This window comes from Apodemus sylvaticus, chromosome 4 (genome assembly GCF_947179515.1).
Source record: "Apodemus sylvaticus chromosome 4, mApoSyl1.1, whole genome shotgun sequence".
In the NCBI taxonomy this organism is placed as follows: domain Eukaryota; kingdom Metazoa; phylum Chordata; class Mammalia; order Rodentia; family Muridae; genus Apodemus; species Apodemus sylvaticus.
In genome coordinates this window covers 101,074,997-101,102,095 of record NC_067475.1, presented here as the reverse complement: position 1 = coordinate 101,102,095, position 27,099 = coordinate 101,074,997, and the positions used below count along the sequence as shown (strand labels likewise).

The following is a 27,099-nucleotide window of genomic DNA, read 5'->3' as shown; positions in this document are numbered from 1 at the left end:
CTGATGTCTGCCATTGTTCTTTTACCTTTTCCCCTTTTATCATTTCAAAATAATTTTGAGAGAAGAAGCAAATAAACGTTTTTGTTTTTCAGATCCAAACTAAATCACAATGCCGCATTTGTGCAAATACCCATTGGTTTAGAGGGTGATTTTAAGGGAATTATAGACCTCATTGAAGAACGAGCTATTTACTTTGATGGAGACTTTGGGTAAGTCTGAAAATACTAAAATCTTATATTTTGAAAAACATCAAAGAAAAGGAAGACATAAGTTCAATATAGACTATTTATGTTTTTGAAATGTGCCTGAATGTTATTCTTTCAGGTGATTTTAATGACTGAATTGTAATGTAGAAGTCTGATATGTGACCTGCAAGCCAGTCAGGGACCACAGGTTGAGAGCCAGTGCCTAGGGGATAACCAGGAAAGGAGTGAAACATACCAACTGTAACACTGACAGACAGAGCATCATCGACAGTTAACAGTGTCAGTCCGGATGTGCTTTAACTCACTTGTATTAAAACAGAAAGCCGGAGCTGCTGGCACAAGCTGACCTCCTAGCCCTTGGGGGCTGAGTCAGGAGTAACGCCAGCGCTGGCCACACAGCAGGGGTCTGTCTCAAAGCCCACCCCACCCACCTCAGGACCGGTGCCGTGCTTCAGAATAGACAAAGGGCTGTCTTCGAGTCTTAAAGCCTTCAGACCTTACTTCCCTTATTAATAGACCTTTCAAAGTTTAATTAGGCTTCAGATAGGTTAGCTTGAAAATTAGCTTATGTTTACTTAGTTTGTTTCAACTATCTTTCTCATCTAAAAATGCAGATAATAGAAACTTTTGTGTGGGTATTAGCAGATCTCCAGTTTCATGCTGCTTAAATGGTGTTTTTTTTCTTTGCTTTCCAGTTAGATGGCAGTAAAAATAGTCCTGTAGCCACACTGAAAAGAATTTTAATCTCTTATTTAATTGGTAACTTTTCTACCTGTTTTTGTTATTTTTCCTTTTTTTGAGACAAGGTCTCTCTATGTGGCCCTGGCTAGCCTGGAACTTGCCATGTAGACCAGGCTGTTCTCAAACTCACAGAGATTGACTGCCTCTACCTCCTGAGTCCTGGGATCAAAGGCTTGTGCCACCACATGCCTCCCAAGTCATTGCTTTGACCACGTGTTCTGTGGCTCATTTTAATCTCTAGAATAAGATAAGTCAGTTTGTATTAAATTAGGAAGGATTTTATATTTTATCATATATCATTTAAGAAACTTGATAGGTAGAAAAATAGACTATGGTGCCTATCACAACATCATAGTACTGCTCTGCTTCCCTCGCAGCGGACTGTGTTGAGTTTGGGCACTTCTGTTCACTGGCTGAGCAAATGCCTTGGTCCGTGGAAGTGGTTTTGCCCACTGTGTCTGAATTGTAACGATGCATGTTGTCTTATTTGCAGTTTGGGTGCAGATACCTGAGAACTCTCACCAGACCATCAAACCTTAGTTGTTAGCCATACCTGTGATGTTTATGTGTTTAACTGAGCGTTCCGTGAGTTACAAAAATAAAGCATTCTTTGTCTTAGTCAGATTGTCCGATATGACGAGATTCCAGCGGACTTGAGGGCCGCCGCCGCTGACCACCGGCAGGAGCTCATCGAGTGTGTAGCTAATTCAGATGAGCAGCTTGGTGAGCTGTTTCTGGAGGAAAAAATCCCCTCAGTCTCCGATTTAAAGGCAAGTACTCTCAAAAATAGATCTTACAAACATTTTTTAAAAATGTGTTTGTGTGTTTTGCCTGCATGCAGTGCCTTTGGGGCCAGAAGAAGGCATTGTGTTCCCTGGACCTCCAGTTACAGTGATTGTGAACAGCCACGGGGGAGCTTGAATTAAACCACTGGTCTCTGGAAGAGCAGCCAGTGCTCTTAATAAGCTGTCTCTCCAGTCCCTCAAAATGAACTTATATTGTTTAAAAACAGACTAATTTTGGGGTGGAGAACATAGATTCTTTTTTAATGGGCTTTACTAATGAAATCTACGTAAAACTATTCAATATATTTCACTTCCATAAAAAAATGAAGATTCTTACAAGAGACTTTTAAATAAACATTTCCTCCACATAAGGTGTTTCAGTACTAATCACTAGAAAAATCCAAATCAAAGTCACAGTGAGATATCATTCATGACATTAAGATGAATCTTATTTAAGACAAACCAACCAGCTAGCCAAAGAAACAGAAACCCAGGAAGCATGTATTAATACAGATCTGGAGACGTATGAACCCTCGGGCCTTTCTGGTAGAAGTGTAACAAACACTGTGGGAAACAGTGTGGCAGTAACCCTCTCCCTAGAGGCACACCCTGAGAAAGAAGGGTTCCCCCCCCCCATAGTTTAGTTGTACCCCAGCAACTCTAGAAGCAATATCCACAACAAAGTGTGGAGATGATACTTTAATGATACTTTAATGAGTGTCCGTGAAAATGAATGGATGTATAAAATAAACACTATGCAGTCTGTACATATACATATTTTTTAATTCCTAAAGAAGCAAAATTCTAAGGAATGTGACAATACAAATGAACTATGAAGACATTCTAGTGAAAATGCTAAGCCTCTAAGATAGTTATTTTATGATTTTGTTTATGTGATATACCAATATTTGTCAAATTCATAGGAAGTAGAATGAGCTGAGTGTGTAGACTTGGGCCTTTAATCCCAGTACCTAGAAGACTGAGATGGACAATTCCCACTAGTTCAGGGTCATCCTGGGCTACATAGTAACTAGCCTGGTCTATGGAATGAATAATGGTTCTCAAAAAGACAAAAATGAGTAAAGTGATTACATGAGTTGTTAGCCTTCATTTCAGGGAATTATTGTTTTAACTGGAGAAAATAGAAGTTTTAAAGATGGATAATGATGAGATCTATATAGCATTATGTACAGAATGTTGAGTTGTATGATTTAAAGTGGCTAAAACAGTAATTTTATGTATTTATATAAATACATTGGTTTTTAAAAGCACTATGCTTTTAAAAGCTGCTATGTTCATAGCAGCCCTATTTATAATTGCCAGATGCTGGAAAGAACCCAGGTATCCCTCAACAGAAGAGTGGATGCAAAAAATGTGGTATATCTACACAATGGAGTACTATTCAGCCATTAGAAACAATGAATTCATGAAATTCTTAGGCAAATGGATGGAGCTAGAGAACATCATACTAAGTGAGGTAACCCAGTCTCAAAAGGTGAATCATGGTATACACTCACTAATAAGTGGATATTAACCTAGAAAACTGGAATACCCAAAACATAATCCACACATCAAATGAGGTACAAGAAGAAAGGAGGAGTGGCCCCTGGTTCTGGAAAGACTCAATGAAGCAGTATTCGGCAAAACCAGAACGGGGAAGTGGGAAGGGGTGGGTGGGAGGACAGGGGAAGAGAAGGGGGCTTACGGGACTTTCGGGACTTTCGGGGAGTGGGGGGCTAGAAAAGGGGAAATCATTTGAAATGTAAATAAATTATATCGAATAAAAAAAAAATTAAAAAAAAATGCACCTGCTATGTGTAGCAGGGATCAGATAGGTAATTACTGTACATAAGGTGTTACATATAAATGTAAATTCAGTACATTGCACTCAGACCTAAGAAGGAGCCCTGTTGCAGCTGAGGTTGCTTACTGATTTTTGAGGTGTTAAACTGGTACCATGTCTTTTGTGTGGAGTCTTTGATACTGAAGGGACTTAGTCTTAACCTTGTCGGTCTAACCCTAAATAAAGACAAGTATGTATTGGTAACCATGATAGAGAGGGGTGTGTCTATTATTAAAATGTGTCAAATTTTTAAGATTACTCCCAGAGGTTTAGTAACTCACTGGAATTCACAGAACGTAGCCCATGGTTTAATTCCATTGAGAGAAAGCTAAGCCATGGGAACCGCCCCTGCGAGTCTGAGGGAGGCACGCATGCGCTCCAGGGGAGCCTCGCAGACTCCGCCCCTTCAGCAGAGGTGGGACCGCACTGGGGGCCTAGGCTGTCTGTGGTGTGGACGCTGTATCCCAGCCTTGGGAGATGAGACAGGAGAACCCCAAACCAAACTGAACAAAGCAAAACCAAGAGAAACTTAGTGTACAAGGTTTTTATTGGGGTCTACTTAGCATGTACTCAAATTTTGGTCTTCAGAAGGGAAGTGTTTAACATACACCACATTGTATAGAGCAGCAGAGCAGACTATTGTTACCAATTCAAAAGGACGAGGGTCCCCTGGATTCCTAGGGCTGACTCTGTGGGCCTTTGTGGAGAGCATAGTCTCTGCAGGTCGTGGGCGTGTGTTAGGTTCTGTGCTGTGGCTGGGTGCTTATTGACACAGTGGAAAGTAGCAGCTTTTAAGTGGGAAAATGTTTGCTACAAAAAGGAGAGTTTTGGAAAATGGAGACTTTGTTGGACTGTTTTATGGATGGTTTTAATTTATCCTGCCTTCCACCCTCATATAGTTCTGCGTTTTATAAATATAGACTAAGTGTGGTAATGGTGCAGTGCGTCCCTATCTGCACATTAGGGAGAAGTGAGAAACCATTATCATGAAATGGCTCGCGACAGTCTAATTTCTTTTTCCACAGCCATTTCTGAGTCCTCGAAACAGCACGATTGTTCTTGAGGTAATTTTAAGTAGTCAGAGAACAGCGATCAGTTTGTGTTCACTAGTGCTCAGTTCACTGGTTCCTCTCCTTCAGCCCAGGGCCTCCCAGCCAGTGAGGGTCTCCCACCTCAGTATGTGTTATCCCGCGGAAACATTTCCAGAGGTTTACACCGCCCCTCCCCACCCCTGGATTCTGAACTGTGCATTAAAATTAATCTTCACAAAGGTTTACAGTAAAAACACTCCTATCCCATAAAATCATTTCTCTGCCCCATTCTAAAACACGGTAATTTCTGATAAATTTTCCCAGAGATTTTGTTTTGTTTTTTGTTTTTGTTTTTGAGACAAAGTCTTACTATGCAACCTTAACTGGCTGACCTTGTAGAGATTCAACTGCTTCTGCCTCCTAATTTAGGGATTAATGGAGTGTGCTTCCACACCCAGCTTTGTGCATGTGTGTGCGCGTGTGTGCGTGCGTGCATACGTTTGTGTGTGTGTGTGTGTGTATCTTTTCCCTCTTTAAAATTATTGGCATACAGTTTACAGTGTTCTATGCATCTACTTTATATGCATGAACCTCTTTTGATACCAAATTAAAAAGAATGATTTTAGGAGTGTCGAAAAATAATTGTCCCATAAATCAGCTATTGACGCTCTTATAAGAAAAGCAATTTTCCCCATTTTTCAATATGCTGAGTGAGTTACAGAGCTGTTGTCTTTGTCCCCTTCCCGGAGCCAGCACTCTGAAGAGTTGGGTCAATTTGTCTGTGTGTCCGACTGACCTGGAGGACAGATTGTTAGTGTGAATCATTTTCTCTCATTCTGTAGCTAGCGATCCGGAGAGCCACTCTGAGCAGGTCCTTTACTCCTGTATTTTTGGGAAGTGCTTTGAAGAACAAAGGGGTTCAGCCTCTTTTGGACGCGGTTTTAGAATACCTCCCCAATCCATCCGAAGTCCAGAACTATGCTATACTCAATCAGAGGTAAGTACTGCCACCGGAATTACTCCTGTAGTACTAGCACACTATGAAAAAGTTTAAGGGTTGTTTTATCATTTATTTTTATGATTTTCTTTCCTCATTAACAAAAATCACCATTTTTGGTTGGCTATCAGTTCTGGTGTACAGGAAATATTTACTGTACGGGGAGTTCCCATAGCATCTGTGACTTACAAGTGGGATTTGTTGTATCATCTCTCAAGGTTTAAAGGATTAATTTTTTTTTAGATTTGGTATCTTTTATTTTCAGTTATGGAATCTTTTTAGTTTAAAAAAAAAATGAACTTTAGGCCAGTGAGTTAGCATATCAGAGAAAGGCGTCAGCTGCCAAGCGTCATGAGCTCAGTTTACCTCTCAGGGCCCACATGGTGGGCGGAGAGAACCAGCTCGCAGAAGTCCTCAGGCTCCCCGTGCTTGGCCCCCACCCACGCATAAAATGAAATAACACAAAATAAGTGTAAAGCAACTGCAAGGAAAGACACCTCCTAAGGACTCTCGCGGATCATACTCCACATACCCCATCAGAGTCCAGCGTTGGAATCTACACTCGTCCTGTCTCTATAGATACAACTTATGTGTGTGTAAACCAGAAATGGTCAGCAAACATTCGTTTCTCCTTGCTAAGATCAAGTTGATGTGGAAGAAGTGTTAAGGGCTGGATAGATGGCTCGGTGGGTAAGCACGCGTGCTGGGGAATCGTGAACATGCAAGTAAGGGCCACGGCTGGTGCTCTGCTTGTGATGTGCTGTGGGAGGGGCCTGTGTGGAGGCAGGGGGATGTCTGGGGTGTGCGGACTGCCAGCCTAGCTGCAGGTTCAGTGAGAGACCCTGTCTCAAGAGTAAGGCCGAGAGTGACCTCAGGACACCCTGGCCTCCATGCACACATGCAGACACACGCGTGCTTAAACGTGTGCTCAGCCCCGCAATACACTGTACACAGGAAGATTATGTGCTGTATTTCATACTTTTATATCTCTTCTGTTTTAAGTGACTCAAAAGAGAAGACCAAAATCTTAATGAACCCCCAAAGGGATGATTCCCACCCATTTGTAGGCCTGGCTTTTAAACTGGAGGTAAGTTGCTGTTTAACTCATTTACTTCTGTCTGTAGAAGGTCTTTTACTGGACTTTTAGCCCTAGTATAAAATGACTCTGTGTGCCCATGTGAGAGAGGATTGTTCCTCGTTTTTGGATGTCGTAACTCTTCAGTTTTAAAATGTAAGGTTTTCAGAACTCATACTCTATGTAATTTTACCTAGGTATTTTCATTTAATATAGATATAGACATAATCCATATTTCTATAAATAGTTTGAACATTTACTCTAGCTTTGTGTTCTGGGACAGGGTCTTGTATGTAGCCCAGGCTGGCCCACAAATTGGCAATTCTCTTGCTCCAGCGTCTTGAGAGCTGGGATTACAAGTGTTTCCTCCCATGGCCAGCTTACTTTAAACATTTTAAATGGTAGTTTACTTTTGTATCAAATAGCTGAACTGGGGTGGCAAAACATTTTTAATCCCAGGTACAGACAGGCGGATCTCTGAATTTGAGGCCAGCCTGGTTTACGTTAAGAGTTCTAGGACAGCCAAGGCTACATAGAGAGATGCTGTCTCAGAAAAATAAAACAAACAACCCCCCCCCCAAAACAGCGTGCTGAGTAAATTGGCTTAAAATTTTCTAATTATTGAACATTGTCACAAATAATAATGGGTCCACTTTTAGAAAAGAGCTGTCTCAAGTCACTTATGAAGGAGCTCAGACTAGCTCTGTTTTTAAAGCCTGTGATCTATATATAGATAGTTGGAAATGTACGGCTATTGCAGTTTGTGTAAGTGTAAGGGGTGTAATGTCACAGTGTAGTAGTATTTAGGCTTTAACAGTTAAGAGGCTTACTTATTTTAATGATGTATTTGTTATGGCCCATGGATGCCAAAGAGGGTTTTGATCCTCGAGCTGGAGTTACAAACTGTTGTCAGTCACTCTCTGGTGCTGGGGCCTGAACCTGGCTCCTCTGCAGGAGCAGATGTCAACTGCTGAGCCATTGCACCAGCCAAAAGACCTGTTTTTCTATTTGACATGGGAAGTTGTAAATTTTTTAAAAACACATTTTTTAGATTTGCAGGAAAATATACAGAGATACAATCTTATAAAGATTGTACAGAGAATTCATTCTATTTCCTCTTAGTAGACAACAACTAATGGCAACTGATGGAACAATATTAATGTTTTTATTAATAATAAAACCCACATTTATTCAAATATTTATGGTTATTGCTTATACCCCCTTTCTGATTGTATCCTATTCAGCTAACACATTAGATTCTGTAATCCTGTCCTCTTAGGCTTCTGTCATAGCTAGTTTTATGTCCCCTTGACATTAGCTAGAGTTGTTTTGCTAATAGGAACTTCCACTGAGAAAACACTCCTACCAGACTGGCCTGTGGTGCTTTTCCTTGAGAGATGAGTGATGCGGCCGGTACCATCCCTGGGGTTGGTGGTTCTGGGTTCTAGAAGATGGCAGGCTCAGCAAACCAGAGGAGCAGGAGCAGGCCAGTCTCAGCCACCTCCCCGGCCTCTGCAGCAGCTCCTGCCTCCAGGCCCCTGCCCTGCCCACCCGAGTCCCTGTGCTGCCTCCAGGCTCCTGCCCCGCCTGAGTCCCTGTGTAGCCACTAGGACCGCAGTGGAGAGCCTAACTAAGGCAGCCCTAGTGCCTTAGTTTTTTTTTGTTTTTTTTTTTTCTCCCTTGCTTCCCATGTCCTTGACATTTTGGAGAAGTACTAGAGTTAAGGACTCCTTTCCATCCTTGACTCTTCTGTTTCTATGAGGATTAGACTGGTGTGGGTGACAGTATGGCGGCAGAGGAAATGTCGTTCTTGACACACGTCAGGCACACAGGTTTACTATTCTGCGCTAACCTTGATCGCCTGACTTCGGTAGGCTTTGTCAGGGTTCTTGAACTTGACTGCCCTTCATTTTCTCTGCCCTTCTTATTACACTCATCAAAAAGTAGTCATCATGCTTGGCTGTTGTGCCTTCTCGTGAGGAAGGAAACAAGCATCTGGCACGCAGATAGGGCACCGGGGCCAGAGCGAGCTAACGCTCCCGCCTGAGTCCATCAAGCTGGGTGGACCAGTGAGTTCACTGGGGCAGCCTACAGGAGCATGGGCGGGCCCTGGGCAGCAGCAGCACCCAGCACCCAGCACCCAGCCTTCATGGTCGAGGCCTCCTGAGAGCTGCGGCCATGGAGATCTCTGCCTACTAGGCAGGCTGCTGCACCCGGTGTCAGTTCTTCCCCAGAACCTTCTGCCTCTCACCACAGGGAGGGGAAGCCTCTTGAATCTTAACTTTCTGAGCTCCCCGAGCCCTGCAAGCTTTCTTAGTTTCCTGAGTCTCACGAGCCAGGCTCTCCTCTCCAGGCGGGGATGTGGAGGAAATAGCTGCATTCTGTGTGTTTATAGAGCAGCTGTATTTTCTTTAAGCTTTATTTATTTTTCTTTAGTGTTTGTGTGTGAGGGTGTAGGCACATGGGTGCAGGAGCCCGCAAAGGCCAGAAGAGGGCACCAGATCCCACAGTCACAGGCAGTGCGAGCTGCCCGCTGTGGGTGTTGGGACCTAAACTCAGGTCCTGGAGAAACAACACGCTGTTACCCACTGAGCCTTTGCTCTGTCTGCATTTCTTTTTTGTAAATGTAAATTATAATTTCCATTCTTATTACTTAGGGCAAAGTGTTTTACTTATTCATACAAACTTGACAACAAACTGGATCTTTAAAGCAGTTAGTGACCTGAGCTATGGAGAACAAGCACAGTCTGCTCTTGTTCTTTCCGTGTGTGATTTGGGGACTCTGTATATTTGGTTGACCTGTCCTCGGACTTTTCTGGTTTTGCCTTTGCCTTGTTAAGACACCTGGGATGTGTTTGGATGTGTGTTGTGGGGTTGGACCTTTTCTTCTCTTCCTGATAGTTCCTTTTTATATATTTAAATACAGACTTTTTTTTTTTAGTGAACATTTTTATTTGATAATTTTATTCATGCCTGCAATGGATTTTGATCATACGTAACCCGAATCCCCTCCCATTCCCCTGGGCCCTTTCATTGCTTTCCCCTCCTATGTTATTTTTTTTTTTTTTGCTTATGTATGTATTTTATGTTTAAAGGTGTTTTGTCTGTATGTACATCTGCACACCAGAAGCGGGCACCAGATCCCTGGGACTGCAGTTACAGAGGCTATGAATTGGCATGTGGGTGCTGGAGTTAAACTCAGGACCTCCTAACTTCTGGGCCATCCCTCGAGCCCCCCCCCCCTTATTTTAAGTAACCCACAGAGTACAGAGAGTGCTTAGCCACATGTGCATAGGTGTGAGGCGTGGGCAGCCTGCCAGTCGCTATGCCCATGTCTCTAGAGATGCTGTACCCCATTGAATGGCGAGAATGTGAAATCCGAAGCTGGGAAACACAGGAGAGAGAACATGAGATGCTTGTCTTTCTGGGTCAGTTAGTGAAGTATGTAATGTGTGTGTGCTTCATAGGAAATGTACATGTGTGCGTACCTAGAAAACCAGTTGTCCAGTTCCCATTCTGAAAACAGTTCTTCTGTTCTTTCCATTTAACTACTGTTTCCTTTATTATCCATTAGTGAACATACTTTATACCCTTGATATTTATATTATACTCTTATGAATTGTTCAATATAATGTGTTCTGGTTCTCTACCAATTCTCATTAAACTGTTACTGCTCCTGCCTCCTATTGGTCCCTTCCTCTTTCCAGTGTCCTCCATTACTTTCAGGTTCTGTGTATGCTTTTAAAGCTAGATCCCTCATTGCAAGGAAGATTGTGTAAGCATCTTTCTGTGTTTTACTTCTTTTGCTTGCTGCATAGTCCCCAGTTCCTTGACTTTCCGAAGATGGCGTGGCGTCTGCTCTTTACGGCTGTAGTGGTGGACGGTACTTATGAGCATCTAATGCTTTAGATCAGCTTTTTTCTCATTACTGTCCTTTCTGAGAGATGTCCGTTTTTACATAGCCTTCTGAGTGAACTGTAGGTCACTTCACTAAAATTTCTGTTGGGAGCCGTGAGATGGTTCAGTGAGCTACGGCTGTTAGCACCAAACCCGATGGCCTGAGCTTGATCATCGCAGACCCATGTGGTGGGAGGAGAGAGCTGTAATACTCTTCTCTTCCCTAACATCAACTCCTGCCCCTGCCCCTGCCCCACCCCCAAATACAGAGATACCTTTACTTATAAAAAATACATCTCAAGAACTTCCATTGGGATTTTGTTGCTGTCCTACTGACTATATAAGTTAACATGGTAATAAATGGTAACTCTTAAGTATGTTTCTGGTGAGAGTCCAGCATAGAACATCTAGTCTCTTCATAGAACTCTTGTGTGCTTTCAAATGATTGTTAAAGGTGGCTTTAGACAGATAAGACAGATAAGAGTATATTGTCTTCATAATTACATTGTATTTTTCATACCATATTCTATTAAACTGAATTTTTGAAATATTAGAAAGCAAAAGATACCTTAATGTAAATAATAAAAAATGTAATAACATTAGAAGCACAACAGTCTATTGGACTTTGGTACCAAAAAGATGGATTGGCAACAGTCATTTCCTTGACCTTATTGATATTCCAATGACTATATAGCGAATTGATAGTCGAATGGCTATATAGTGTGATAGTAAACTGAAATGTATGTAAGATAATTTCTAAAACTGAAAGAATATCTGGAGAAAGCTGAAAATCTTTCCTTTCAATTTCAGTTTCTTCTGTTCTAAAAACCCAATCTTGACTTGTAGGCAGGCCGTTTTGGACAGTTAACTTACGTCCGCAATTATCAAGGTGCACTGAAGAAGGGGAGCACCATCTACAACACGAGGACTGGAAAGAAAGTGCGCGTGCAGCGGCTAGTGCGCATGCACGCCGACATGATGGAGGCAAGTATATCACTGCGGCCGATGTGGTAGGCTCCTCCACGGCGGGCGGAGCAGGGGTGCCTTCCTGCTGTCTGCCTTGCACTGGGCATTCCCTCCATGATCATGTGCTTTCCTCACTCCCTTTGCACCTGCTCTGCTGTGACTCTGACCAGCGCCTTGCTGGAGGGTTAGACAGTTGGCAGGCGTTAAGAGCTTGGTTTATGCTGTTGGAAGGGAGCTATACTTCCTCAGAGGCCAAGGTTCAGGAAGAGACTTGGCACAAGGTTTAGAATTTTCCTCAAGAGCTATAAAGATGCTGCCAGTGAAGGGACATGAATTCAGGAAGCAAAAGCAGACTCACAGGCCAGCCTGGAATACATAAGGGGACACTCCCTGTCTGGGAGAGAGAGGAATATTAGAAGCATTTAGAACTGTAATTCTTAAAGGTAAATGAGTAATAAATATGCCGATTTTTTTTTTAAAGTGATTTGATGAGTTCCCTTTCTGAGAAACTCCTGTTTAGCATTAGAGCCTTTATTCCTGTACAATACAAGATTTAGTACTTTTCTCCAGACCCATAAAGATGCTGGCAGTGGCGGCACGTGCACTGAGGATGTGAAGGCAGACTCACACGGCCAGCCTGGGATACATAATACAAACTGCTGCTAGCGCACAGCCTCCAGCGTTCACCTGAACATCTGTAATCCTGGAGGTAGTCTGGTGTTTGACTTAAATATGCCTTGCCCTTTCGTAATCCTTATCGCTAGGCCATGGTAAGAATACCCTCCTCTCTCTGGGCTGGCTCTGGACCCGGGGAGAACTATTAACTGGAGTGAGAAGTGGGACGTTTTTGGGAGGAACACCCTGTGTCCTGAAAGATGAACACGTGGTCACTGAGCTTGCCGGCTTCACAGGCCGAGCAGCGTGGAGCAGGCTCGAGGGTCACTAACTGTCCCAGGTATTCCATGCCAGACTCAAGCAAATATGTGTCGTCAAAGAAAGACACAGCACAGCTGTTGTGCGTGAAGCCTGAGAGGGGAAGGACAATGACTCGGAAACCTGGAGGCGCAGGGCTTTGTTCTGGCTTTCCTGTGTTTTTGTATTGCTTGCATATGTGAGGAATTACAAATATTTTTAGTACAATGGCTTCCATTCACCTTTGTTTATGAAACTTCCTTTGCAGTTTTCCTGTATGCCTGTCCTGTGTGGTCTCACTGTCCTGAGGCAGTACAGTGTAACCCCTGCTTTTTAAACAGACCAGTTAAAGAAGCCATAGCTCTGGAATTTCTCACTGAGTGTAAAATTTTGTGAGTTGAGATAGACAGTGTCTTAAAGACATTGTCTTAGCGTGACTGTTGGGGTTGGATTTGCTCCTTATCTGTAGACTTCATATAGAATTTCTGCATTGCTTACGTGCCGTATATTTACAGTACAGTTGCTTCACCTGCAGTTACCGCACCTCGATAGTGTTTATGTTCAAGTATAATTTGCACTGTATCTTTCTTTAGGATGTTGATGAAGTATATGCTGGAGACATCTGTGCATTGTTTGGCATTGACTGTGCAAGTGGAGACACATTCACAAACAAAGATAACAATGACCTTTCTATGGTAAGCCTTGGGCTGACTGCAAAGCTGTTCATCACTTGAGTTTCAAAAGTCTACTTGTATTTACTGTATTTCAGACTGCTGCAAAACAGCTCAAAGGTTCGCATTGAGTGCCACAGGCAAGTATATTAAGCCCTTGTTGGTTAGAGCTCTTTGCTTATCAGCTGCATAAGTACTTGGTGTGGGCTTACTTACCTGGCTTTTCCTCGTAAAACATTCCACAATCCTCCAAGGTTTTAATGTGGACGGAAATGTACTAGGGAACACTTGGAAAGCGTAGCTCCAGCTCTTCCACCCCGAGACCTGCTGCCCACTGTGGGTGCCACTGGGATTATTGTCACCATCAGGCTGCCACTCGTACTGGAGTGCTGCTTACTAAACCAGTAACTGGAGAGATCTCTTCCAGTAGCCTAGGGAAGTATAAGGCCAGACTGTAATATTCAAATAGACTTGGGGATAAGAATGCGTTTATGCTTAGAAGATATTTTAGTTAGTTTTCTATTGCTGTGGAGAAATACCATGATGAAAGTAACTCTTATAAAAGATAGCATTTAATTTGGGAGTTGCTTCTAGTTTTAGAGGGTTAGTTTATGATCATCGTGCTGAGGGACGCAGACAGACATGGTGCTGACAGTAGCTGAGAGCTTTACATCAAGATCTCTAGGCAGTGGGGATGGAGTGGGGGTGGAGCTTCTGAAACCTCAAAGCCCAGTTCTAGCCTCATCCAACACAGCCAGCCATGCCTTCTAATCCCTTCCAAACAGGTCCTGTAACTGCAAACCCAGCAGTCCAGTTTATGAGCCTATGAGGACCATTCTCATTCAGACCACACAGAAGACAGGAGGGCTGTCCAAGAGGACAGTCAGGTGTAGCGCACTGTAGACAGCTGGCTCTTTGGAATTCAGAGGATTCTAAGGACCATGAGAGAAAAGCATGCTCAGGTGGTTCCTGCCTTTTATCTGCACCGCCCAAATGACCTGACTTCTTCTGTATCAGAACAAGGTCGTCCACCCTGAACATGATGCTGCCCCTCACCTGGGTCAGTGAAGACTAGGAGTATGCAGGAGTTGCTCACAGGGGCTCCTTATATCAGAACCGCTCTGTTTAATAGTTCCTTGTGTCATGTGATGAGTTCATAATTTTACAACCTGTTTTTCTATACAATATTCTCTGGGTTTTATAAGTTATTATAAGACTGCATAAATCCCATAAGTCTACAGCTTTGAGATCTCAATAAGGATACTCTATATTTTAGATTAGGCCTTATGTAAGTGCTTGCCTTGGGCTGGAGAGATAGCTCAGGAGTTAAGAGCCCTTGCTACTCCTGCAGAGGAACCAGGTTGTGTTCCCAGCAGCTATATGGTGGCACACAGCCACCTAAGTCCAGTTTCAGGGGATCCGATACACTCTACTATGCTCACAGGTTACTGCGCACACTTGCTACACGTAAGCACTTGCAGGCAAAACACTGTTCCCTATAAGTAAACACTCACCACTGCATTATGACGTGGATGGTTATTGTGGGACTTGCTCACTTAGACAATGAGGGAAATAGGTCTTGGTTAGTCTCACTTCTGCCCAATGCTTGGTCCTTGGCCAGGTGACAATATGTTCTTTTTAGTAGCTTTAGTTACTTGACCTCTAATATGAGGATTTCTGTTTCTTAGAACTGTCATTGATCAAATAAGATGTATATATAAAGACTCTGGTGCCCCTTCTGTTTCCTTAATTATAAATAAAACACAGGGGACTGGAGAGGTGGCTCAGTGGTTAAGAGCACTGACTGCTCGTCCTGAGTTCAATTCCCAGGAGCCACATAGTGACTCTCAACCATCGGTAATGAGATCCAATGCCCTCCTCTGGTGTGTCTAAAGATAGCTACAGTGTACTCATATAAATAAAGTAAATAAATCTTTAAATAAAACACAATAACATTAGAAGATTACAACAGGAAATGTAGAACAAGCAATGAGGATATATGCCCACAAAAATAAAAGAATTCTATATGCTCACATTTAATTAACTTCATTGTAGTGATTTATGTTACATAGGTAAATTAGATAACGTATTTTATTTGGGGAGGGAAGAGTTCATGTAAGTACATACCCATGTTTACTAGTGTTACATTCGTATCTTATTTAATACAAAACAGATGAAGACCCATGTGGTCCAGCCTAAGATGTTGGCTGTCTTGTTAATGTACTGCCCTCATCTTGTCACTGACGCATAACTGTCATGCCTTTGAATTATTTTGCTTTTTTTTAAAAATATTTTTTAGGAATCCATTCATGTTCCTGAACCTGTCATTTCAGTAGCAATGAAGCCTTCTAACAAGGTAGGAGTTCGAAACTTCACCAAGTTTCTCTAAGCCAAGCTCTCTTTCTCCATTCTCCATATTACATATGGTTCATGTGGAAAGCAGCCTTAGCTGGCTTCCGCTGCTTCTGCCGGTGCTGAGATCGCGCTTTTAATTTGGTAGTCAGTTCTATAAGTCTTCAGTATAGTTCACGGAATAGGTAGCATTTAGCAGTGGGAAGTACTTCATACCTTAACACTGGCTTCTAAACGGTAAGTCTGCCTTCTTGGGGCCTTAAGTTATTAAAAAGGGGAGAGAAAGGTATTTGTCTGAAGTCCCAGTAAAACTTCATTGTCAGTGCCTTACTGTGGTATTTAAAAGCCTGTGGATTATAATGCATTTCTAGATTTGTGGTCGTTACAAAGTGTCTGATTATAAATGAGTCAATTAGGAGAGTCTTTTTTTAACTTCATAATTATGTGTGATGTCATTTGCCATCGACAGGGTCAGCATTGCTGGAGTGCCTTGCGCTCCTATTGGTCTCTGCTGAAATTAGTTCAGTCTCAAGCCATAGTTAGTTAGCACCTGAGCTGCCTTGTTGAAGTTAATTCATTAGTGAATTGAGTGAATATTTTAAGACTTCTTGCCATCTGAAGACTGTCATTTACAGAGCATATTTGGATAAATTATCCTGTAGCACACATTTTTAACAGCTACCACTTTGTTTTGGTGAACCTTAGGATTTTTCCAGATCATTTTCCAATATAGAAAAGAAAGTCAAGGGAGCAAAAGACAAGAAAGCAGCCCGTCTTTCTAGAGTCTTGTGGGGATGCCTCCCATCATATCCCTGAAAGATTCCTTTGTTTGTTTCAATCTCGTCACTAAGGCTCGCTAGCAAGGTTAGGAATGACAGATGTCTTTATACCTTTCATTCCTACATAGTTTATGGGAGATGTTTAATAGTTAATAACTTGCAATAACAGAAATCTGGATGAACCAGGGAGATTGGGGGGGCGGGGGGATCCTTGCCTTCCTATACATGCAAACATTTAAAAATGTCTTCTCATAAGTATGTTAATTTCAACCAATAAATGAAGTCTCTGTCTCCATAAGGACTTGAGCTTTGATGTAGGTGGGGATGGTGAGTGCAGACTGGGCTGGTGCTCCTAAGTGCACTAGCCTCGACAGAACGCACTGTCCTCATGTTTTACCCATAAGGCCTTGAGCTCGAGCCTTGACTGAAGTCTGCATATGTACACTACAGTTAAATCTGAGATAGCATGCACATTAGGCATTGCAGTTCCAAGCATGTGATTAATGGGGCTGCTAATATTAATCATACAGGACATGTTCATTTTCTGTTGCTACTGTAAGAAATTACCAAAAATGTAGTATCTTAAAGCAACACAAAAGTGTTTCTTTCCATAATTCTGTAGGTCAGAGACTGATGACTCACTACAGTCTAATCAAGCAGGGCTGTATTTGTGTGAGTGCACGTGTGGTCACGACCAGCACCTTCCACGGAGTCTGAGATAGGGTCTCCTTTGTCCTCACTCACGGGTGTGCCAGGCTTGCTTACCTGCTCTCTTCCAGGATTCTTCTGTCCCTGCTAGAAGTACTGAGATTACAGACATGGCTCAGACTATAGCCATGTTACGAAGGTTCTGGAGATTTGCACTCAACTCCTCAGACTTGTGATGCAAACACTTTACCGACTGAGCCAGGGCTGTATTCTTTTCTGGAAGCTGTAAGGGAACGATATCCTCATTGTTTACCCATGTTTGGGGAGATAACTGGGCTCCTACAGCTGTGACTAGGACTTCTTCATTTCCTGTTCACCTCAGGGCCGTTCCTGGTTTCCAGATGCTGCCCACCCACCTTTTTTGGCTTTTGCCCCTATATCATATTTACATTTCATATGTTTATGTGTTTTCATCTATGTATGGCTATATGCATGCTGCATGACCCTAGGGAGGTCAAAGGTATCTGATCTTCTGGAGCTGCACTTCTAGGTGGTTTCAAGCCAATGGGTGCTTGGAACTGAACCCCGGTCCTCTCAAAAACCTTGATATTCTCTTAACCACTGAGATATCTCTCCGGTCCCCCCTCCCGATGCCCACCGTGTTTAATGTGGGCAACAATGGGTTAGGTCTTTCCCTTCTCCTGCTTTCCTTTCTTCATTGCCAGGGCTCTACTCCCCCTTCTGCTTTCGTCCATCTTTAAAGGCCCTCGTGATTACATGGAGCCTACTGTGACAGTTCACAGCATGGGCCCTATCTTAAGTTACGAGCAGTGTACTTAGCATCCTGCTGTTTACTGTGTGAGATTGCATCAAAGTTCAAAGGTGTATCAGACAGTAACCAAGGAGATTGTTTCAAAACAGAAATATCTTGATGTGATATTTCTTTTGCTGTTGGTCTTAACAGAGTGGTTAATTCTCTTGAGTGTGCAGAAGGCTCTCAGAAAGCATGCTGGCTGTATTATTTGGAGGGTTTCTAAAATGCCAGGTTCTTCCTTCCACAGAGGCAGTCTCTACATCCACAAATGGATAGTTTGGTTATTGCGGTAGGAAGTGACAGGGTTAAATCCTGGACCCTTGTTTTCTCTTCATATGGAGAGAAAACCGTGTTTAGCTGCCTGGGCTCTGGTCTCTTGGCTGTGGTGGCCAAGGTTCCCTTTTCATTTCTTACTTGCCAATTTCTATGGTTTTATTCAGTAACATCTCAAAATACAGTTGTTTTTCATGCTTAATCCTATACTACTTTTCTTCCTCTTTTGAAGAATGATCTGGAGAAATTTTCTAAAGGCATTGGCAGGTTTACACGGGAAGACCCCACATTTAAAGTTCACTTTGACCCCGAGAGCAAGGAGACAATTGTGTCTGGGATGGGAGAACTGCACCTGGAAATCTATGCTCAGGTAAGGACCACAAAGGTGCTCACGCCGTGACATTTATTACTGTGCGACTTGTTGGTTTTTTGGATTTGGTTTTTTTTGAGATAGGGTTTCTCTGTATAGCCCTGGCTGTCCTGGAACTCACTCTGTAGACCTGGCTGGCCTCGAACTCAGAAATCCGCCTGCCTCTGCCTCCCAAGTGCTGAGATTACAGGCATGCGCCACCACCACCCGGCTAACTGTGTGCTTTGTTAAGAGTCAGTAATGGGACCTGACAAGGGGACTCATATGTGTAAATCCACTCTGGGAAGTGAGGCAGAAAGATCAGCAGGAATAGTGTCATCCTCAGCTACATAGCTACTCGACGGAAAAGATAGACTGTCATAATTCTTACTAACTTTAAGCTGATAGCGCCTCTGCAGGCTCTAGTATAGTTTATTTCCCAGCGTGGTGTACTGCACTGCCTCCCTGCTGGGCTGTAGTTTTGTTTTGTTTTTCTAAGTCTTTGTTAAACATTGTAGACTCTAGGAACCAAAGTCTGGGGTTTGCTGCAAGACCTTCATCCATTCCCTTCCCAAACTTGGGTGAAGTAAAGCAGGCCTCAGAAAGCGGGCATGTTTTTTTTTTTTTTGTTTTGTTTTTTGTTTTGTTTTTGTTTTTGTTTTTTTTATTCCTGCCTCTAGGGCATCTCCTCCTGCAGACTGGAGCGGCAAAATTCCCTCTCTGCTCTCCCAGGGGCTTAAAATCAGTTGCTAGCACTGAGGTTGAGTGCTCACAACCTGCTGTGACTGTAGCCCAGGGAATCAGTGCCCTCTTCTTGCCCACACACATGCATGACAACATGTTGCACACATACACAGACACAAATGAGCACTTAGAAGTTAAGGACAGGGTAAGGGAGCCTTTAGTCCGGGAACTCAGGAGGGAGAGGCTGATGGTTTGTCTGAGCTCAAGGCCAGATTCGTGCCCAACAATGAGTTCCAAACAGAGTTACACAGAGAAGCCCTATCTTAGAAAATAATGCATTAATTAAATTTAAAACATGGAGGCCAGTTCAATATAGATGAAAAAAAAAGTCTCCCAAGATCAATTATATGGTCAACTGCAAGCAAAAGATACAACGTTGTCATCATGTATTATAAGTCCCGACAACAGATTTTATATTATTTCAATGATTGGGTACAAATATGAAACTTTGTAAATTTTAACAGATAGAGCAGTTGGTACTAAGTATAAATAAATGAGTCAAAATTAGAATTCACTTATATAAGATATGTAAAGGTAGTTTGTGTTATTAGAATATCACATCTGATTCTTGCCAGTTATTAAAATAAATTAAAATTTACTGTTCAGTTATTTACTATATTTTATTGAATGTTACTATGGTACTTTTTTCTTTCACTTTAGAGAATGGAGAGAGAATATGGCTGTCCTTGTATCACAGGAAAGCCCAAAGTGGCCTTCAGAGAGACCATTGCTGCCCCTGTGCCGTAAGTATACAATGCCATTCGACTCTGAGGCTGCAGTGAATTTTTATTAGGGGATATACATAGTACCATTACTGTTGGAAAGACATTTTTATGTAGTACTAGTCTTTATTATGGGATCTATGCAGCTTGGTACTGTAGCCAAGACATACAGTGGCACTGGGAGTCACGTGGCCTATTTGGCTGGACGCCAGTGAGGACAGTCACGCTCGCTAGCGTGTGGCGGCGGCTGTCTCCGAGCTCGGGTCTGGTTCACTCAGCTTGCACCCCCTTTGGTAGGCGGCTGTTGTGCTTCACTTTGGTGCCGTACTGTGGATGCCACAGAACCTGCACTTGCCAGGGAATAATCTCCTGCAAGTAAAGAAAGCCAATGTCATTATGACACTAGAAAACAGAACCAGGTCTTATGTCTTCAGCAGCAGTAGCACCAGGCGGGTTCAGTTGCTACAGGGATGATCCACTTCAGCTCGGTGCCTGTCTTAACCCCCATTAACTTTTACTCAATTTCAAGGGGAATAAAGGGACTGTGTGGCTACAAAACAATTCTTGATTTTCAAAGTGGCATCAAGTAAAGATAGTGGTATATGTTACCTGTGATACGATGTCATGGAGTAGAATGGTGTAATCTAACTCAATGAAGTCATCGTTTCTTTGCTACAACAACAACAACAAAATGTTTAAACAATACGGCAAAAATGACATCTTAAATTTTTTTGCATTAATGTCGATTTATTCACTTCAATTTAGCCTGACAGAAAACTATTTTCTTATTCTTATTATTCTTATTGAATGAATAAACTAATATTCTTTCAAGCCATTTTTTAAAAATCACTACTTTGCATTTGTGACTCTAGAAATTGCTTCTCTGCTTTCTCCCCGTCCACTGTGGCAGCGTCTTAAGAGCATCACTGTATGCTGCTTTTTATTTATGGCCCTAGTGTCAGTAATGGCAATGGGAACTCATTATATGTATAAAAGATTTATACAGCATTCTTTAGAAAACTGACACTAATAAAACGTAATGGCTAAGTTATCTGGTTTTACACTTAAAGTGTCCCTCTGTACTGATTGTTACTCTGGGGTGAGCTACGCAGAGCTACTGCGCTTGCGCCTGTGTAGCTGCGGACATCATAAGTTTGCTGTGCTCTCTGAGGCTGAGGCCTCTGACGGCTTCTCCTCGCTGTGCTGAGACTCCAGTGGGCAGCACACGCTCCTCCAGCTAACAGTTCTGTCAATGTGGCCGGCCCACCATTCTCTACAGTACCGTGCAGGAAGCTTTCCTTTGAATATATAGGTATAAATGTATAACGTCCATGAAGTAAGCAGTACTTAAACCCTTCTGCTGGGGCTTTCATTAAGACTGTCCAAATACAGCGAAGACTCCTAGATTTATAAGCATCAAACCACTGTCTTGTATGTTGGTGGATGTAGCTTGAGAATTCCTGATTGTGGTTGTGTGGCCTGTACCTGGCCTGGGTTGATGCTCAGGACCTTTAAAGGAATGCTGTGGCCAAGGTTGGTTGGGATCTGAGAATGCATTTGGAAAGCAGACTCAATTTCTCAAAACGTTGCAGTAGTTCGTAGGCTTTGGCCTCTGTCTCCAAGGGCTGTAACCGGTTGTGTCTAGTAAGTGGTGACAGAGCCCTGAAGACAGTGCTGGTGTGCTGGTGGTTGCCTGAAAGCTGACAGAGGGCAGCAGGAAGCCCGTTCTCTCAGCTTACAGAAACTGTCTTTTGTGCTTCCCAATACTCATTCTTGTTTTCCATTAGATACTAATTGAATTTCCCCTTGAACCTCAAATAGGTACAGACTAAAGGGTGTGTTCCTGTATATTTCTACCCTAGGAAATGCATTTCCCCATAGCCATGATGTCAGGCTTAGAAAACCATACGGCAAAATATAAAATAAAATATAAAACGTAAAACAAAATGTGAGCTCATCAACTGAGACTAAAGGCATTAGAGAAAAGAATCCTGAATGAGCCAAAGAACAAGTAGAAGTACTCCAGGCTTCCAGAGTGCACAGTGCCACGATTTTCTCTGGGGGAAAATGCCAGTCTTGTCTCTGGGTAGCCATGGAACCATCATTCAGTAAAGAAAAATGCAGTTAGTTCTGCACTCCTTGACAATAGCAATTCAAATACACTAGTTAGATTTGCTAAAGGAGCTCCTCTTTTAAACTGAAGGAAGAAAATATGTATGTATATAAACATAAAAACCCTGTCAGATTGTGACTCACACCTTGATAGTTTTGAAAGTGCAGCTTTACTGTGATGCTATAAAAAGTGGCCCTCGGGACCTGTGGAGACCAAATGAAGGCAAGATGGTTCACTGAGAGTGTATGGTGTGCTTGGGTGTTTGTGCTGTGCATACTGACAAAGCTACAAGCCTTTTGCTCTGGAATGGATCTGAATAAAGCATCACAGATAACTAAATCTGAACTGCTTGGCATGGAAGACAAACCAGAAGCCTGTGAAAATGCAGTCTAGAACTCCTCATGTTAGAAGGGTTCACAGAAAGCCCTCAGCCCTGCTCACGCTCACTGCCTGGATCGTGTGAGCCCGAAAAGCACAGTCGCCAGAGGCGACTATTGGGAAGGCAGATGTTATGAACAGGCCCACATCTGTGCTCTCTAATAACATGACCCTGGGGGCCGGTACTGCTGCTTTGGGTGCTTCCTTTAACCAGACTGACTAGCAGTGCCTTCCAACTGCCGGCCTCCCGGATTCCAATACAAAATGGCACTAGGAACAAACACTGTCCGACTATGAACTCCAGTACCTTGTCAGTGTAACTGTGAATAGCACACCGTGGAGAGTCTACGTACCACTTGCTTGACAGTTTGAATTTGTGCCATTTTATACCATGTGTCTTCAGTCGAATTCTGCCACATTACATAACCACAGGCGACCCAGGCTAAGTGGTGGACCGGCTTCATTTGTGGAGGTACATTTCCAGAACTGTCTGGTAGAGGAAACATTTAAATGCTAAATGTAATTATTAACCTGTTTAGATTAAAAATGAAAAGTCATGGTTATACTATCTCACATGGGTAAACACTGAATTGAGCCATGAATGAATATAACCCCAGAGCAGCTTTTTATTGCTGGATTAGATTAGAAGTAAGTATTTTTGCAAAAGTCAAGTTATTTCCAACATAGGTAACATCAAACAGTTTTGAGGATAGGTAATAGAGGTAGATCTCAAGTTTGCAGAACATAATTTCCCATGCTCTATGTGTGTACCTGGAATGTTTTGTGCTTGTAGTGGTTCCTTCGTAGATAGGAGTCTTTGATAAAATGTGTTGTCTTCCTCATCTGGGTTCTTGCCAATTTCTCCCTCAAATGTGAAGTTGACTTCTGGTGCAGTGCCTTGTCCCACTTGAGGGTAAAGAACTTCCGCGGTGCAGTTCACTGTAACTTGCTGTTTGGAGGATTTTTACAAAAGTAATACCAAGGATCAGTCTCACAGACAGTCATCCATTGTTGCCAGTTTCTAGGTTCCAGAATCTTGGGAATTTTACACCTGTTAGTGGGGTGTTGGTTTACAATGTCAGATTTTAGTCTGACTGCCTACCAAAGGAGGACTGGCTCCTTCTGAGTTTGCTCCATACCCTCTCTCTGCTTGTGAAAGCCACTGCTGCTTCCAAATGTAGTCAGAGCAGTCTCTCCCTAATATAAAGATTGCAGCGTGCTGTGGACCTGGTCGGCTAGCGCCTCAGGGCCTTTGAGGGGTTTTCCTCTTGTTACCAGGGAGAGAGCAACCTTCCCACAGCTTCAAGATGGCTGTGGTACAAACTACAGTTCCTCCTTTTATATTTATATCATTAATAATTTGACTCGCATTCAAATTTTCCTGTCCCACTATTGAAAGATTAGCAGAATCACTGTTAGCTGTTCTATTGTTCCTCAATTTCCAAATGTACTTAATTTGAATATCCAATTAAAAAACAAAATAAAAGGCAGGCATGAGAAAGCAGTCATGACTGGAGAGTAAATTACTTCTTTCAGTCATACAAGGCATGAATTCAGACTGTTCAGAATCTACTTAAGGGTAATTTATTTGAACTGAAATACAGACTTTTCTAAATAATTGAACAGAAAGAAGGAGCTCAGGCAGGCGGTGAGGCTTGTGAGGCTTTGGCTGCAGAGCTGCGGCTCAGCCGACTCCCAGCTGCAGCCGAGGAAGCCCAGGATAACCCGCAGGAGAATGCGCTGCCCCTGAGAACCCAAGTGTATTCTAGCAAAGACAGCCCACTTACTTTTTGGATGATTTCTTCCACTGAAAATTTAAGATGGTACTTGTGCCCTCTTCCTGGGATATCCTAAAATTAAGAAAAATGTAGTGGAGAAAAGAATACTGTAATTTATCACATCTTTTTAGTTAGGGCATGCTTAGGACATTCCATGGCTGGAAGGGTGGTTGGTGGGAAGAAATACACTAAAGCTTTGCATCTTTTTAAACATGCAAGAGGTTTCGTTCTGACAGTCCTCATGAAGGTATATCTTACCATCCTTAATCTCTTCCTTCCCAAGCCTGGCCTCTCAAGGGGGTCCTGCCATCAGGGTTTAGCATCAACTTGGCAGTATCTAGCAAGTTTATTTAGGTTAGTGTGGAAGTCGGGTGGAGACAGAGGGCACAGATGCAGTGGCAGTGGGTACATTTTTGGAAGGGTTTGTCTTAAAGCCAAGGGGACCAGAGCGATCAGCGAGTAAAGATGTGAGGTAGATTACTGCCAAGCGCTCAGAGGCAGCGAGCGAACGTGCCGATTATACTCATGCTGTCAAACAGCGCTTCAAAATGCCTTATGAATAGATAATCTAGATACTTCCCTTTTAAATGAAAGACAGATTTGAAGTGTATATCTAGTTATATTATCTGGTACAGTTTCTAAAATAAAAATTATTTGTCAGCCAAAAAAACTTGAGCTGTAAGAAAAAAATTAGGGATACTCAGTAGGTGAGGCCCTCACAGCCTGCCCCTGCTTCGGCGGCTGAGGGAAAGGCTTCATGCAAGGCAGGATGTGGGCGGCAGGAGCCTGGCAGCAGCCCACACTGCTTTTGTCTTCTTACTCAGGGCTAATTTCTCACATTTTCCCTTCGTTTTGGGCAAAGGGCTTTAAGTTACTCTTAAAAGTTTATGGAGTTGTTCGGAGGCCATGAGCTTTTCTTGGCCAATGCTACCGGCAGATTGAGAAACAGTAACAGCTTCCAGATTGTTTAGAATACGTCTTCTCTAGACCTCTTCTCAGCACAGGAAAGGGTGAGACACCCACCCCAATGCATTTCCCAATTCCCTAAAGTAATATGCACAAAATCTGTCTGCATAGGTTCTCTGCCTTACTGTGAAAGCAACAGTTCTGGGATGAGTCCGGTATAGAGGAAGGCATAGGAATGCTATTCTTAGGCGGAGCAGAGGCCGGGATGGGGGTGGGGACAGTGGGGCGAGCCGATCCCGGGCTTCCCCACCTCTAAGACTCACCTCCTTGCTGGCCTGCTGGACCGTCTGCACCGAGAACACCTTGTGGGGAGTCCCCTGCTGGTAGTTAATGCAGTTCTCTGCAACCGAGGCTGCTCTGGACGCAGCATAGTGGGTGGGTGCGATCTCCATCTTTGGGAAAACAGTGCCGGCTATCCTAGTTCAAAGAGATCACAGTGGGTGCAGCCGGGGTCCTGGCTGGCCGAGTGGGTGTCGGTGAAATCGGCAGCTGGGCTGGGCGCCCGCGCGCGGTCCTCTGCCTTCCTTCCCTCTTCCTCCTTCACTCAGGAAACTGTTTGGGCAGTGGCTCAGCCGCGAGCCTCGGCCCCGCCCTGGGGTAGGCGGGCACCTCCTGGAGCCGAGCCCAACCCGGGCTTTCCCTCGGGCTCCCTCGGGCTCTGGGCAGGTGTGGGAGGAGGAGGGAGAATTCAGGAGGAAAGGGAAGGGCTTTCTGGCCTTGCCTTGATGGGCCCTCTTGAGGGCTCAGTTGCCTGATGAGGAACCTCTGGCCGCTTCACGTAGAGATTAGAGTACACCTTTCAAATGGGCCTCACCGGGTAGGGGGCAAAGGGCTCCAAGTGTGATTCACCCATTGTGAGACTCCAGGAACAAGCTTGCTCAGCCCAGCCGGGTTCCTTCAGAGGCAGATCCAGAGTGGGGAAGCAGAAAAAACATTTTAAACCATTGGAAGACCGATTGGGATCAGAGGAAAAAAATGAAACGTACCTGCATATTTCCCCATATTTCTAAGATCTAACTGATTAATGGGCGTGAACCACTACTCACGTCTTTTTTTTAATCTTATTTTTATGATTTTTTTTATGTGTATGTGCACACGTGTGTGCAGGCAAATCAGATTCCCCGGAGTTGGAGTTCTGTGCAGTTGTGGGTGTTGGGAACCAGACTCAAGCCCTCTGCCTCAGTGGCCGAGCTAACTCTCCAGCTCCATCTCTATTTTTCTTTAATTTTTTTAATTCAATATATTTTTTATTTACATTTCAAATGATTTCCCCTTTTCTAGACCCCCCACTCCCGAAAGTCCTATCAGCCCCTTTCCCTCCCCCTGTTTTCCCACCCAACCCTTCCCACTTCCCCGTTCTGGTTTTGTCCTATACTGCTTCACTGAGTCTTTCCAGACAAGGGGCCACTCCTCCATTCTTCTTGTACCTCATTTGATGTGTGGATTATGTTTTGGGTATTCCAGTTTTCTAGGTTAATATCCACTTATTAGTGAGTGCATACAGTGATTGATCTTTTGAGACTGGGTTACCTCACTTAGTATGACATTCTCCAGCTCCATCCATTTGCCTAAGAATTTCATGAATTCATTGTTTCTAATGGCTGAATAAGTACTCCATTGTGTATATATACCACATTTTTTGCATCCACTCTTCTGTTGAGGGATACTGCTGGAGCATTTTTGGGTAGACTGTCTATATATGCGGTGACACTCTGCAAAGACGGGGAAGGTGCTGTGTGCTAGGTGTGCTTTCCTCGAGTGCTACTGAAGTTTTCCCATAAATGAGGACTTTCTTCGGGCCAAGTAGAGTATTAACTGCTAAGCAATACAGTGCATTCATTCCCTATCTTTTCTAGTGATGTTAGCCAACAACTGTGAAACAGCTAAGGGATAACAAGCTTAATTTCTTCCTCTTGAAATTGAAAATGTTTGTCTTTTTCTTTTCAATAAGTAAGTCATTTAGCTGTAAACCAACCCCTTTAGGGAAGTGTGTGATAAGAGAGAGAGAGAGAGAGACAGACAGAGAGAGAGAGACAGAGAGACAGAGAGAGAAACAGAG

At 43.2% G+C, this 27,099-nt stretch overlaps 2 protein-coding genes across 2 annotated transcripts in view; one reads left to right on the top strand and one right to left on the bottom strand.

Annotated features, from left to right (window-relative positions):
* The window catches only part of Gfm1 (G elongation factor mitochondrial 1), a 46,990-nt gene that overhangs the window by 8,668 nt on the left and 11,223 nt on the right, over positions 1–27,099 (top strand). The window contains exons 5-13 of the mRNA XM_052180388.1: positions 93–209; positions 1,567–1,717; positions 5,449–5,603; positions 6,606–6,690; positions 11,422–11,559; positions 13,047–13,148; positions 15,424–15,480; positions 18,223–18,360; positions 19,744–19,826. Coding sequence (XP_052036348.1) covers positions 93–209; positions 1,567–1,717; positions 5,449–5,603; positions 6,606–6,690; positions 11,422–11,559; positions 13,047–13,148; positions 15,424–15,480; positions 18,223–18,360; positions 19,744–19,826 — 1,026 coding nt within the window. The remainder of the gene's footprint in view (positions 1–92; positions 210–1,566; positions 1,718–5,448; positions 5,604–6,605; positions 6,691–11,421; positions 11,560–13,046; positions 13,149–15,423; positions 15,481–18,222; positions 18,361–19,743; positions 19,827–27,099) is intronic.
* Lxn (latexin) lies at positions 19,852–25,608 on the bottom strand. The gene is made up of 7 exons (XM_052180389.1): positions 25,304–25,608; positions 24,084–24,146; positions 23,068–23,245; positions 22,650–22,786; positions 20,415–20,477; positions 20,049–20,174; positions 19,852–20,013 (listed from the first exon to the last, which is right to left on the bottom strand). Exons 1-6 carry the CDS (start codon positions 25,430–25,432, stop codon positions 20,076–20,078), a joined length of 669 nt encoding a protein of 222 aa, XP_052036349.1. The 5' UTR covers positions 25,433–25,608; the 3' UTR covers positions 19,852–20,013; positions 20,049–20,075.

Excerpts from the sequence above, each read along its gene's own strand:
- Lxn (XM_052180389.1), bottom strand. The coding sequence starts at position 25,432 with ATGGAGATCGCACCCACCCACTATGCTGCGTCCAGAGCAGCCTCGGTT. Across the intron at positions 24,147-25,303 it reads TCCAGCAGGCCAGCAAGGAG|GATATCCCAGGAAGAGGGCA; the intron begins GTGAGTCTTAGA and ends TCTTAATTTTAG. Across the intron at positions 22,787-23,067 it reads ACAAGCACAAAACATTCCAG|ACAGTTCTGGAAATGTACCT; the intron begins GTACACACATAG and ends TTCCTCTACCAG.